General features: G+C 46.3%; 1 protein-coding gene across 9 annotated transcripts in view; it reads left to right on the top strand.

Annotated features, from left to right (window-relative positions):
* JAK1 (Janus kinase 1) overlaps positions 1–12905 on the top strand; it is a 246801-nt gene that overhangs the window by 214762 nt on the left and 19134 nt on the right. For all 9 annotated transcript variants that reach the window (XM_069593727.1, XM_069593677.1, XM_069593735.1 and 6 more), the window contains 4 exons: positions 13–198; positions 3503–3660; positions 5562–5685; positions 7791–7977. In XM_069593727.1, the coding sequence (XP_069449828.1) occupies positions 13–198; positions 3503–3660; positions 5562–5685; positions 7791–7977 (655 nt within the window). The remainder of the gene's footprint in view (positions 1–12; positions 199–3502; positions 3661–5561; positions 5686–7790; positions 7978–12905) is intronic.

Genomic DNA, 12905 nt, shown 5'->3' with positions numbered 1-12905 from the left:
GCATTTTATCAGATTGTTCCTGTTGAAAAGGAAAAAAACAAACTGAAACGGAAAAAACTGGAAAATAAACACAAGAAGGATGAGGAAAAAAACAAAATCCGAGAAGAGTGGAACAATTTTTCTTACTTCCCTGAGATCACTCACATTGTAATCAAGGAGTCTGTGGTCAGCATTAATAAGCAGGACAACAAAAAAATGGTAAGTTTCCTCCAGAAGTGATTTGGCCTGGGTTTGGTGCTGGGAGGGGACTTTGCTGAGGACAGTTATGCAGCACGTGCTGTTCAAGGTTCCTGTCCCTGAGAGAAAATCTTGTGATCATCTTATTTAAGCCAAAAAGTCCCTGTTGCTGACATTGACATTATCAGTGTCTGTGTTTAAGTTACCTGGGTACATTCTAGTGCCTTTCTTTGTTCTTCAAATGAAAACAGAATTTGTTATCCCAAAGATATTTCAGCATCAATATTCAGTTCACAAAAATGAGTGGATTTGAAAAAAAATTTGGTGAGTGAGGGTTAGCATTTTCTCCCAAGGGCTCCTGCACGGCTCCTCTGCTGAGTTGGGTGGGTCGCCTGGGATGAGGTCGGTGGGAAGCCCCGCTTTGCACTTGAGCAGACTGTTGGGCCGGTGGCTGTGGCCACAGTGACAGTCCTCGTCGTGGTGTCAGGCACACCCAAGTGACTCTCGGGCAGAGGAAGGAGTATTCAACTTCACTTCCTCTTTTCTGGTATTACTTGAGGACATGATCTAGACAGGCAGGCCAGTTTGTCAGGGGAAGTGGGAGCCCAGCCAAAACAAACATGTTTGTGTCAGGGAAGTCACGGCCGACTGCTCGTGGAAAAGACAGGATGGGGAGACACAGTGCTCCATGCAGTGGAGGTAGTCACCTAGGGAAGTACCATGTTTTGCCTAAAATTGGCAAATTTTCCTGGGTCAAACTCCTAACACTCAGTGCTGGGAAAGAATCTGGTGATGCAGTTTAGGATAAGCGGCCATCCTTTTATATCTAGAGTAATTAGTCTTTTGGGTATACCTTTTGGGAAAGCAGTTTGATTTGTTGCTGTTTAGTCGCTTAGTCACCTCCAGCTCCTCGCAGCCCCGTGGACTGCAGCACATCATGCTTCTCTGTTGTTCACTATCTCCCAGGGTTTGCTCAGACTCATGTCCACTGAGTCGATGCCATCCAACCATCTCATCAACCTTCTCCTCCTGCCCTCAGTCTTTTCCCAGCATCAGAGTCTTTTCCAGTGAGTCAGCTCTTCTCATCAGGTGGCCAAAGTATTGGAGCTTCAGCATCAGTCCTTCCAGTGAATATTCAGGGTTGATTTCCTTTAGGATTGACTAGTTTGATCTCCTCACTGTCCAAGATAACATGTATTAAAAGGCTTGAAAATATCTACATATTCCTCCATTCAGGAAATTAGGATCTGTCTTTTAGAAACTGAGATACAGGCAGTGGTCGATGAATGAGAATGTTTATCCCAGCAGTATTTACAGTGTCAAAAATGCTGAAACTAACCTGGATATATGATTATAGGAAAACGAGGAAATAAAATACAACTCATCTGAGAAGTAGAATATTATGTAAACAAATTGCTGAATTTTTAAAAATCTGGAAGAATGCCACATAAATGGAAAATAACAGAATATGAAACTTAATGGAACCGGTTATGTTTTAAAAAGTTTAAAGCATGCACGTGCTGTTAGGAAAATAATCAAATATTAACAACTATCTGTTTATGATGGTATTATGAGTGACTTTAACTTTTAATTCTCCCTATCCTCCCTTTTTAAAAATAAATATACATTGATTGCCTAAGAAAACTGTAGTAAAAATGTGATGGAAGACATAGAAGAGCCCAGATAGATGTTAGTGGAGACATGGAAAATGTCAAGAGGGAGAAAACAGAAATAAATGCTATTTTTTCAGCATATTTGGAGAAGGAAATGGCAATCCACTCCAGTACTATTGCCTGGAAAATCCCATGGACAGAGGAGCCTGGTAGGCTACAGTCCATGGGGTCGCAAAGAGTCGGACACGACTGAGCAACTTCACTTCACTTCACTGAGATTTGAACCCAGAGAAACTGGCTCCTGAAGCCGGTGGGTTGACCGTGAGTAGTGCTCTTTCTCATTTATCTCGTCCCCCCTCCCTTCCCAGCCGTGGGATTTCCAAGCTGTATTTTGGTTGCCGCTTTCAGGAAAGCATGATGCGACCATGTTATCAGGTCATATCTTGATTTATCTCTTCTGTCTGCATCTTCTTGACATCTCCCCTTTCTATTCAGACTTCTGCATTCAGAAAACTTAAGCACTTACATGGTTTCATTTGTATGTAATGAGGTGAAGGGCTACCCAAGCCAGACTGCCTTGCCTTTGCTCTTTGGGGCTCTGCAGGGAGATGCTGGGTCACACCTGAGAGGAAGCACACTCAGCACAGAACCTCCTTCCTGGGTCACCATCCCGATAGTAGTCCTGCCCTCTCTCGGCCTCCTTGGCTCACAACGCCATAACGCCTTTCCTTTGGCATCGTAGCTAATTCTCATTGTAAGCCATTTACCTCCATTCTGCTGGTTGCTTATATCCCTCTCCCCCCACCCCTTCATTGATCTTGTCTCTGCTTTTCTCTGCCACCAGCCTTTTCTTTCTCCACTGTTATGGAAAGAGTGTTATACTCCAGTGTCATTTTGCCCTTCTCTTAAGGCTCCAGTGTGTGTTAATGTTAGTATTTTTGTGAGCCAAAGCTCTAAATCATGGCTTTACATACCTTCATCAGATGTTCCTGGTTGACCCCACAGTTCCACTCAAATAAATGGGGTTATATGATTAAGACAAAAACCTCACCTGTCTTTACCTCGGAGCATTTTTCTTCCTTCCATGAAAACTCCTTCCCTCCTCCTCTTCTCTTTTGCCTTTGGCCTTTCCCGCTGTGAGTAATACTGCGCCTCCTCCAGACCCTCAGAGTTCCCTGGATTTAATCTCACAACCTCATCATTGTGTCTGGGACCATTCCTGAATTAAAATCCAGAGTTTCACCTTCTGAGCCAGCTCTGGATGGGATGAAGCACCTGTGCCTCTTTCCTTTCCTGTAAGCAGGAATAATGTGTAGCGCCAGGACCAGGCTACCACCTGCACACTCTCTGCTCTTCCTGCCTCCACTCTTTTATGTTGTTGCCACCTTGAATCAGCCTTCCTCTTCCATCTGGTCCCAGGGGCAGCTTCTCCATGGTCTCATGTCTCCCACACAGCTGCTCCCCCAACATACACTATTCCTCATGCGAAAAAGGTTTGAGGTGATAGATGAAAGAGTGTGGTGAACAGTCAGAATCGTTTATAAATGCAAGGGTGCAGTTACTGTCAACAGAAGGAGCTTCCCTGTGGGGTCGTGCATCTTCCATTGTGTTGAACATGAATATCTTCTCACTGTGTACCTGCCCAGAGAGTCAGCTGCTGCTTGAGATGGCAGGCGTGTGATGTAACCATGGGCATTTCTGCTCTCTTACAGGAACTGAAGCTGTCTTCCCACGAGGAGGCCTTGTCCTTCGTGTCCCTGGTGGACGGCTACTTCCGGCTCACGGCAGATGCCCATCACTACCTCTGCACTGACGTGGCTCCCCCATTGATCGTCCACAACATACAGAATGGCTGTCATGGTCCAATCTGGTTGGTTCGATAACTTTTCCAGTTATCTTTGGTGTGAAAAGAGCAAAGAGATGGGAGGGAGTGTGGCCTTCTCAGGCATGAGTGTCATCGAGCATTAGGCTGAGCACTTCTTTGGTGCCCTTGACTGTCCCTGCCATCCTGGCCAGGCCTTCCCGTCACCTCTTCTCCCTTATGTGGGTGTCCTCACAGTTGAACCCCTCACCTCTCCATAGCTGACCCAGAAGCACTACATCCCTGGATCCACTGGGGTCCCTACACATCCTAACTCCTTGCTGTGCCAAACGCTCTGGGTGATTCGAGAAAGATAGCACACAGATCTCAACAGCAGATGGTGTAGTGAGAAACAGAATCCTGAGTGGGCTTGTCCTCCGGTGCCAGATGCACAGTGAGGGTGACCAAGCCTTAGTGCTGGAAGGGGCTTTGCTGGGTATCTCATCCCACCTGCATCTCAGACACCTGTGGTGATGGCGTCCCTAGTACTTCACAAGGCAGCGAGAAGCTTGGAGCTCTGCAGACTTGCTCACCTTTCTGATAGGGAGTTGAAGTCTGCCTCCCTGTAAGTTCTGTCTACTCATCTGAGTTCTGCCATTTTGAGCGGTAGGAATTCAACTTCCTCTTATCCGTGACCGTCCTTCGGGCAAAGGAACACAGCTGCTGGGTTTCCTCTAAGTCTCTTCCAGACCGCAGTGTATCTGCGGAAGCACCTCTTCAGCCACCTTTTGCATGAAGTGGTCCCCACCTTTTTCCTGATCCCGGGTGCCTTGTGGACTGAAAGTTTGTCAGTGGTGTGGTCCCGGCGTGGAGAGGCTCACACACACACACACAATTGCAGAGCGAGGGCTGAGCTTTATGATAAAGCATGGCCCCTCAGATATCCCAGCTATAGTTAAGCGTCAGAGCTGTGGCACCTGCTTCTCCCCTTAGACTGGAAAGCCCTCCCTCCCGAGTCCAGACAGCCACCACTTCCTTCAGGGTCACTCACGTGTCACCTTATTGGTGAAGTCTTCCCTGACCACCTTATATAAAATGATGACCCCCTTCCCCCTCTGTACCCCTTGCTCCCTGGCTCCTTCACTCTGCTTTATTTGCTTCCAGTGGCGTTTATTGCCTCCTGCCACGTTCAGTTTCTGTACTTTGATTCTGTCTGCCTGTGCTTATCACCCAGTGACTGGAGCCCTTGGTGCCTTTCTAACACATGTTGACCACACAGCCCCCTTATCGGCCCTCAGTGAGCAGAGCTCACTGGATGTAGTAACCTCACATGTGGATTTATTTAGCAGCTGTTTGTTCACTGCCTCCTTTGTGCGAGAGACTTCCGTCCTGGGGACACAGGAGTGTCGGACAGGCATGTTTTCTACTCAACAGCTTTTCAGTTCTCGTTGATTCCTTTATTCAGTGTTTATTTCTCAGTTATTCACTTATCTATTGATAAGTGATATGATAAGCTGCTGTGAGCCAGGCATACTCTGGTCATTGTGGATACAGCAATGAACAGAACAGCCCCAAATTCCTGCTATCCTGAGGCTCATGTTCCAGTTGTGCAGCCTGGGATGGTGGTGGAGGGACCTCTACCACAGCATCGAGGCAGCTCCACGTCCCAGCCTTGGGGGAGCTCTTCTGGCTAGAGTGGAGACGGTGTGTGTGGGGAAGTCAGGGATGGGTGGGCTCAGGGTCTGGTGCAGTGGGCTGAGCCCCCTTCTCGACCTTGGAGACCTGGTCTATTTTGAGGCTTCTCAGCACCTCAGCCTGCCTCATGTCTTACATGGGAGAGGATGTTAGGACCCAGGCCAGGTAATACGAGGGGACGGCAGGCTTGAGGCCGCCGAGGGGCGTGGGCGTCCCTGGGGCTTGGCATGCTTCTGTTTGGTGTGAGCTCCCTCTCTGCCTCTCTCTCCTTCTAGCACGGAGTATGCCATCAATAAGCTGCGGCAGGAGGGGAGCGAGGAGGGGATGTACGTGCTGCGGTGGAGCTGCACCGACTTCGACAACATCCTCATGACCGTCACCTGCTTTGAAAAGTCTGAGGTGAGGGGCGGGAGTCGAGAGGCCTGGGCCCCTGAGGAGTCCCCGCAGTTCTGACACGGGCCGCCTGCGCTCCCGGCGGAGCCCACTTGCAGGCAGCCGACCCTTTGTTCCTCAAGACCCTTTGTTTCTTCCTTCAGGGGACCCGCGGCAGGGTTCTCTGTGCTCTGGAAGGTGGAATCTGGCCAGAAAACGAGCTCACACAAAACACCCGGGGGCTTAAAGTGGTTTATTTTATACTCAGCTCCATCACAGACCCGCGCTCTGTCTGTCTGTGGCATTCACTGGTACAAACCAGCGCCAATAAGACCTATTGGAAACCTGACCTAACAGTTTTCCCCAGATGGTAGTTGCAGGCATTTTACCAGACAAATTGCAGTCTTGCATTTTAACAGGATTTCTGTTAATGACTCAGGTGTGGTTGGAAGCTGGGAATGATGTGAGAGAAATCCTAATATTTTGGCTCAGGTAGAAGCCAAATTCCTGACTTGGCCTCACTAAACCACAGTGCTTTGTGATTCATGTAATTTTTTAAAAAATACAAGGAATGGACTACTTTAAAAGAGAGAGTTTTATAGAATTAGTCCAGATAAATACACTAGTGTTGACTGGGTTTACCATGAGCTGGGAGAACTGAGATGGGTGAGGGGCCGGCAAGGTGAAAGTCAGCATATGAGTGTACTGCAGGCCTCGGGCATGGGAGGAAAAGGAAAGGACAGTCCCTGGGGCTGGACTCAGTCAGGAGTGGAAGGGGAAGTGGTGGAAGGAACCCAGTGCTGCCAGACTCCTGGGCGAAGTCTCAAGGGGCCACTGCTCGCCTGGGGTGCTCCTGGACACCGCGGCCTTGGGGCTGATACAGGTGCAGTGGCTCAGCACCTGGCAGGCCTGTTGCTTGGCAGGATTCCTTTCTTCTGCATTCAATCCCTGGAGGTGGAATTGACCTGGGCTGTACCGAGAATGTCAGTGATTCAGTCCCATGGTCTACCTGGTCTCAGGTTACCTGAGGAAAACAGGAATCAGAGATGCGGTCACTCCTACTGTTTGCTTCAGCTCAGCTGACATTGTGCTGAGCACTTTACCTGTTTATTCTCATTTAAGCCTTACTATAGCCCTTTAAGATAAGTTGCATTATCCCCATTGTACAGATGAAGAAACTGAAGCATCAAGATGTTAAGTATCTTGTCTTAGTTTACACCATAAGCAGATCTTTCTGGCCCTCATTCAAACCACTAAAATAGTGTTCTTTGTACAAAAGTTTTCATGAAGGAACGCTTCTGCTGTACTTCCTTTCTGGGGCACCATGCAACCCGGAAACGAGACCAGACAGCTATCTCCCACGTCCCCACAGGCTCTTAGACGAGCTCGGTTTGCGGGAGTTCCTGGATACAGTTTGCTGTAGTGCTTACTTCGTATGTAACAGTACTTGCCAGCCTCTTTGAGGTGCTTGCTGTGCTGTGCTTAGTCGTGTCGGACTCTTTGTGATCCCATAGACTGTAGCCAGCCATGCTCCTCTTGTCCATGGGGATTCTCCAGGCAAGAATACTTGAGTCAGTTGCCATGCCTTCCTCCAGAGGATCTTCCCAACCCAGGTCTCCCGCATTGCAGGTGGATTCTTCACCTCTGAGCCACCAAGAAAGCCCCTATAAAGTGCTTGCTTTTTCACATGCACCTTGCCTCATAACCATAGCCACAGTGCTGAGGTCGGTGTTTTCATGGAGTTCATTCTGAGTGCCAAAATGAAGTGATGCTCTTGTGGAAGTCACTGCTGTGTGAGACTGTTTCCCTGGTGTTATTAGTAACTCCCATTTGTCAGCACCTTCTCCTGGGTCTCCCTTATTAGATATTATTTCTGATATTTCTAGTAGTATTATTATTAGATAATATATATTATTAGATAATATTTACCTTTATTAGATGTTATTTCATTTACATATAATAAGCTTTTCATTTCTAAATAAATAGATTTACAGAAATGTTATAGAGATAATATGGAGCTTCTGTTTGCCCTCCACCTGGCTTCTCCTATTGTTAACATCATACATACCCAGGAGAGGTTTGCCTGACCCCTTTTAAAACAAATTCTTTCTGATCATTTTCCTAAATGGCAGGCGCTGGGTATCCAGAAACAGTTCAAGAACTTTCAGATCGAGGTGCAGAAGGGCCGCTACAGCCTGCATGGCTCGGACCGCAGCTTCCCAAGCCTTGGGGACCTCATGAGCCACCTAAAGAAGCAGATCCTGCGCACGGACAACATCAGCTTTGTGCTGAAGCGCTGCTGCCAGCCCAAGCCCCGAGGTCAGTCTCTCCGAGCCAGAGGCAGGCTGCATCCCCTCGCCATGCTCCGAGACCTAGGCCAACTGGAAGGTGCTGGGCGCTTTGAAGAAAATGGTCCTTCCACCACAACTTCTAGGTGTTTTTCATTGAGTTTTGTTACACGTCTGTCCCTGGTTCAGATCCTATTCCTCGGGTGTCAGCATTTTCTATAGAAAAGACATACACCTTTTCTCAGTGTCTCAGTTAAGCTGCAGAAAGAGGCATGTTTAGGATTAGTAAGCAAGAATTTTTTTTCTTTCTTTCAATAAAATGTCCTGAGAGTTCCCCTGTCAGTGGTTTATCTGTCAGTCTGAGAAACTGTCCTGGCACATTTTCTGTGGGCCAAGGATTATGTTAGAGGCACAGAGAAATGCACACAACTCAATCCCTGTGCCCCAAGGGACTCCAGTGTAATACAAACAAATGTTACAGGTAAATGAGGCCGCTGTAGCATATGATCATCAGCGTAATACACACACACACATATTAGGCCCTGGGGTTTCAGAGGAGAGGACTGTCAAGATCCCTGAGTCACATGGTGTGGATGGCTACACAGAGGAGGTGGATCTTGAGCCAAGTGTTAGATAGTGAACAGTGTTGCTGGTTAGCTAAGGGAATTCCCAGCACACATGTGCAGGGCAAAGCAGAAAGCAGATGGATAGACACTGCAGAAAAGCAGTAGAGGGCTAATGTGTTCGTGACATTGTACAGGAGACAGGGATCAAGACCATCTCAAAGAAAAAGAAATGCAAAAAAGCAGAATGGCTGTCTGAGGAGGACTTACAAATAGCTGTGAAAAGAAGAGAAGCAAAAAGCAAACGAGAAAGGGAAAGATATACCCATTTGAATTCAGTTCCAGAGAATAGCAAGGAGAGATAAGAAAGCCTTTCTCAGTGATCAGTTGAAAGAAATAGAGGAAAACAATAGAATGGGAAAGACTAGAGATTTGTTCAAGAAAATTAGAGATACCAAGGGAACATTTCATGCAAAGATGGACTCGATAAAGGACAGAAATGGTATGGACCTAACAGAAGCAGAAGATATTAAGAAGAGGTGGCAAGAATACACAGATGAACTGTATAAAAAAGATCTTCACGACCCAGTTAATCATGATGGTGTGATCACTCATTCAGAGCCAGACATCCTGGAATGTGAAGTCAAGTGGGCCTTAGAAAGCATCACTACGAACAAAGCTAGTGGAGGTGATAGAATCCCAGTTGAGCTATTTCAAATCCTGAAAGATGATGCTGTGAAAGTGCTGCACTCAGTTTGCCAGCAAATTTGGAAAACTCCAAATTTGGAGTGGCCACTTTTTCAGTGGCCACAGGATTGGAAAAGGTCAGTTTTCATTCCAATCCCAAAGAAAGGCAATGCCAAAGAATGTTCAAACTACCGCAGATTTGTACTCATTTCACGTGCTAGTAAAGTAATGCTCAAAATTCTCCAAGCCAGGCTTCAGCAATATGAACCGTGAACTTCCAGATACTCAAGCTGGATTTAGAAAAGGTCGAGGAACCAGAGATCAAATTGCCAACGTCTGCTGGATCATGGAAAAAGCAAGAGAGTTCCAGAAAAACATCTATTTCTGCTTTATTGACTATGCCAAAACCTTTGACTGTGTGGATCACAATAAACTGTGGAAAATTCTGAAAGAGATGGAAATACCAGACCACCTGACCTGCCTCTTGAGAAATCTGTATGCAGGTCAGGAAGCAACACTTAGAACTGGACATGGAAAAACAGACTGGTTCCAAATAGGAAAAGGAGTACGTCAAGGCTATATATTGTCACCTTGCTTATTTAACTTATATGCAGAGTATATCATGAGAAACGCAAGGCTGGAAGAAGCACAAGCTGGAATCAAGATTGCCGGGAGAAATATCAATAACCTCAGATATGCAGATGACACATCCTTAAGGCAGAAAGTGAAGAAGAACTAAAGAGCCTCTTGATGAAAGTGAAAGAGGAGAGTGAAGAAGCTGGCTTAAAGCTCAACATTCAGAAAACTAGGATCATGGCATCTGTCCCATCACTTCATGGCAGATAGATGGGGAAACAGTGGATGGTTTTATTTTTCTGGGCTCCAGAATCACTGCAGGTGGTGATTGCAGCCATGAAATTAAAAGATGCTTACTCCTTGGAAGGAAAATTATGACCAACCTAGATAGCATATTCAAAAGCAGAGACATTACTTTGTCAGCAAAGGTCCGTCTAGTCAAGGCTATAGTTTTTCCTGTGGTCATGTATGGATGTGAGAGTTGGACTATAAGAAAGCTGAGCACCAAAAAATTGATGCTTTTGAACTGTGGTGTTGGAGAAAACTCTTGAGAGTCCCTTGGACTGCAAGAGATCCAGCCAGTCCATCCTAAAGGAGATCAGTCCTGGGTGTTCATTGGAAGAACTAATGTTGAAGCTGAAACTCCAGTCCTTTGGCCACCTGATGCGAAGAGTTGACTCATTTGAAAAGACCTTGATGCTGGGAAAGATTGAGGGCAGGAGGAGAAGGGGACAACAGAGGATGAGATGGTTGGATGGCATCACCGACTCAACGGACACCAGTTTGGGTAGGCTTCGGGAGTTGGTGATTGATGGACAGGGAGGCCTGGTGTGCTGTGGTTCGTGGGGTTGCAAAGAGTCAGACTCGAATGAGCAACTGAACTGAACTGAACTGAATGTGTTCAGTGCACTTAGAAAGAAGGAAGGAGGAGGCGACTAGTGCAGACTCTGGTCATCAGAGGCTTTGTTTGCCGCGCCGTGGAACTGGGACTTTACTGTGCAGGCAGTGAGGAGTCATGGGTGGATCACGGAGTGAAATGGATAGAAGAGGCGAGGAACTCGGCCGCTTTTATTATTAATTTTTGTTGTAGTAAATTTGCTTTACAATGCTGTATTAGCTTCTGCATTGCAAAATGGACCAGTCATACATATACATATATCCCCTTGCTCTTTTTTTGAAATTGAATTACAGTGTTATATTTCTGATGTACAGCAAAGTGATTCACATATCTGTATATTTTTTCAGATTCTTTTCCATTATAGTTTAGTACAAGATGCTTAATATAGTGCCATGTGGTATACAGTAGGACTTTGTTTACCTATTTTTATATATAGCAGTTTGTATCTGCTAATTTCAAATTCCTCATGTATCCCGACGTGCACTCCATTTCATTTTTGGTAACGATGTTTGTTTTCTGTGTTTGTGAGTCTGTTTCTGTTTTAGGAATAAGTTCGTTCCGTAAGTGATCGTATGGTTTTTTCTTCTCTGTCTGACTGACTTCACTTGGTCTGATAATCTCTAGGTCCATCCATGTTGCTGCAAATGGCGTTATTTCGCACTTTTTATGACTGAATAATGTTCCATTGTGTGTGTATCAGACAGACATTGTGTGTGTGTGTATGTTCATGTATGTTTCTCGGTATTGCACATCTTCTTTATCCACTCATCTGTCAGTGGACGTTTAGGTGGTTTCCACGCTTTACTGAGATACGTTCCCTCTCTGTCCGTTTTGAATGGATGTTGAATTTTATCAAATGCTTTTTCCGCATCTATTGAGATGATCATGTGGTTTTTGTCTTGGTTATCTGGGTCATGAAGATCTTTTTTGTACAGTTCTTCTGTGTATTCTTGCCACCTCTTCTTAATATCTTCTGCGCCTGCTTATTCCATACCATTTCTGTCCTTTATGGTGCTCATCTTTGCATGAAATGTTCCATTGGTATCTCTGATTTTCTTGAAGAGCTCTCTAGTCTGTATTTTAACGGAGTGTGTCTGTGAGTCTTTACGTTCGTGGTGGGCAGAGGAAGCAATACCAACACAAAAAGGGGCCTGGGTGCTTGATGTTTGAATCGCTTTTTGGTCTCCTAGCAAGGCAGTGTCATTGAACTTGGTGAAAGAGGAAGGACTTGTGTGCTTGTTGATCAGATAGGATTTCCTGCCAGCCTGAGGGTGTAACTTGCAGCCTTTGTTTTTGTGCTTGAAGATACCCTGCAAAGGTAAAAACACATCTGCCATTTGACTGTGAGACCTCAGGGTGAACTCTAACCTTAGAGCCCAGCAACCCTATTCACTTGCATAATCTCTCCTTCCAGATATGAGAGGCCGTTTTTGCTTTCCTCGGGATTAGTGGGTGCAGGCCGAGGCTGAGGAAATGGAGAGCCGCAGGCCCGGGAGGCGGGGTGGCGGCACGGGCTGGAGACGGGGATGTGGTTTCTCTGCTGGAATGTGCTGGGAGGCCGCTGGTGCAGCTGCCACCCTTGCTGGAGACTGGCGGCTGCGGCAGGAGAGGCACAGGAACAGGCCTGAACCCTCCTCTCGGCTTCTGCTGGGGCTTCTGGAGCACTGCGCTGAATGTGATGTTCAGTGTTTGTCTCTCCACTTGGTTATAAACGCTTATGGCAGGATCTGGGTCCCACCATGATGATTCATGGGAGAGGCAGCCCCCAGCACAGAATGGGCGCTCCCTCATGTCTGTCGAGTGAGTAGTTACACACATTGGTGTGTACCTACTAATCCCAAGCAGTTTATCTGCATCTTTAAGTTAGCTCTTTGTAGCTATTATAAATATGAGGAAATTGAGAATCAGAGATGTTCACTGGCTTGTTCAAAATCACACAGCTGGTCTCTGAGAGTAGCAGGGAATAATAATGGTGATGATAATGGCTGCTGCCATCTATTATCACGTGAGTAATTCTGAAGTTTGCCAGGCACCGTTTGAGGTTCTTTCATGGTTTAAGTTGTTTAATCTTCATAATAATCCATAGTATATTGTTATCCATTATACTTAACCCAAGATTGCTTAGGTAGGTAGAGGAGGCATGGGAATTTGAACTCATGTTTTCTGACTCCAGCCGCAGTGCTCTTTCCCCTATATCACACCCTCTGCAAAGTTACAAGTGCAGTTACCAGCCCA

The sequence above is a fragment of the Ovis canadensis genome, chromosome 1, assembly GCF_042477335.2.
Source record: "Ovis canadensis isolate MfBH-ARS-UI-01 breed Bighorn chromosome 1, ARS-UI_OviCan_v2, whole genome shotgun sequence".
NCBI classification, from domain to species: Eukaryota; Metazoa; Chordata; class Mammalia; order Artiodactyla; family Bovidae; genus Ovis; species Ovis canadensis.
This window is presented reverse-complemented; position numbering and strand designations above follow the sequence as displayed.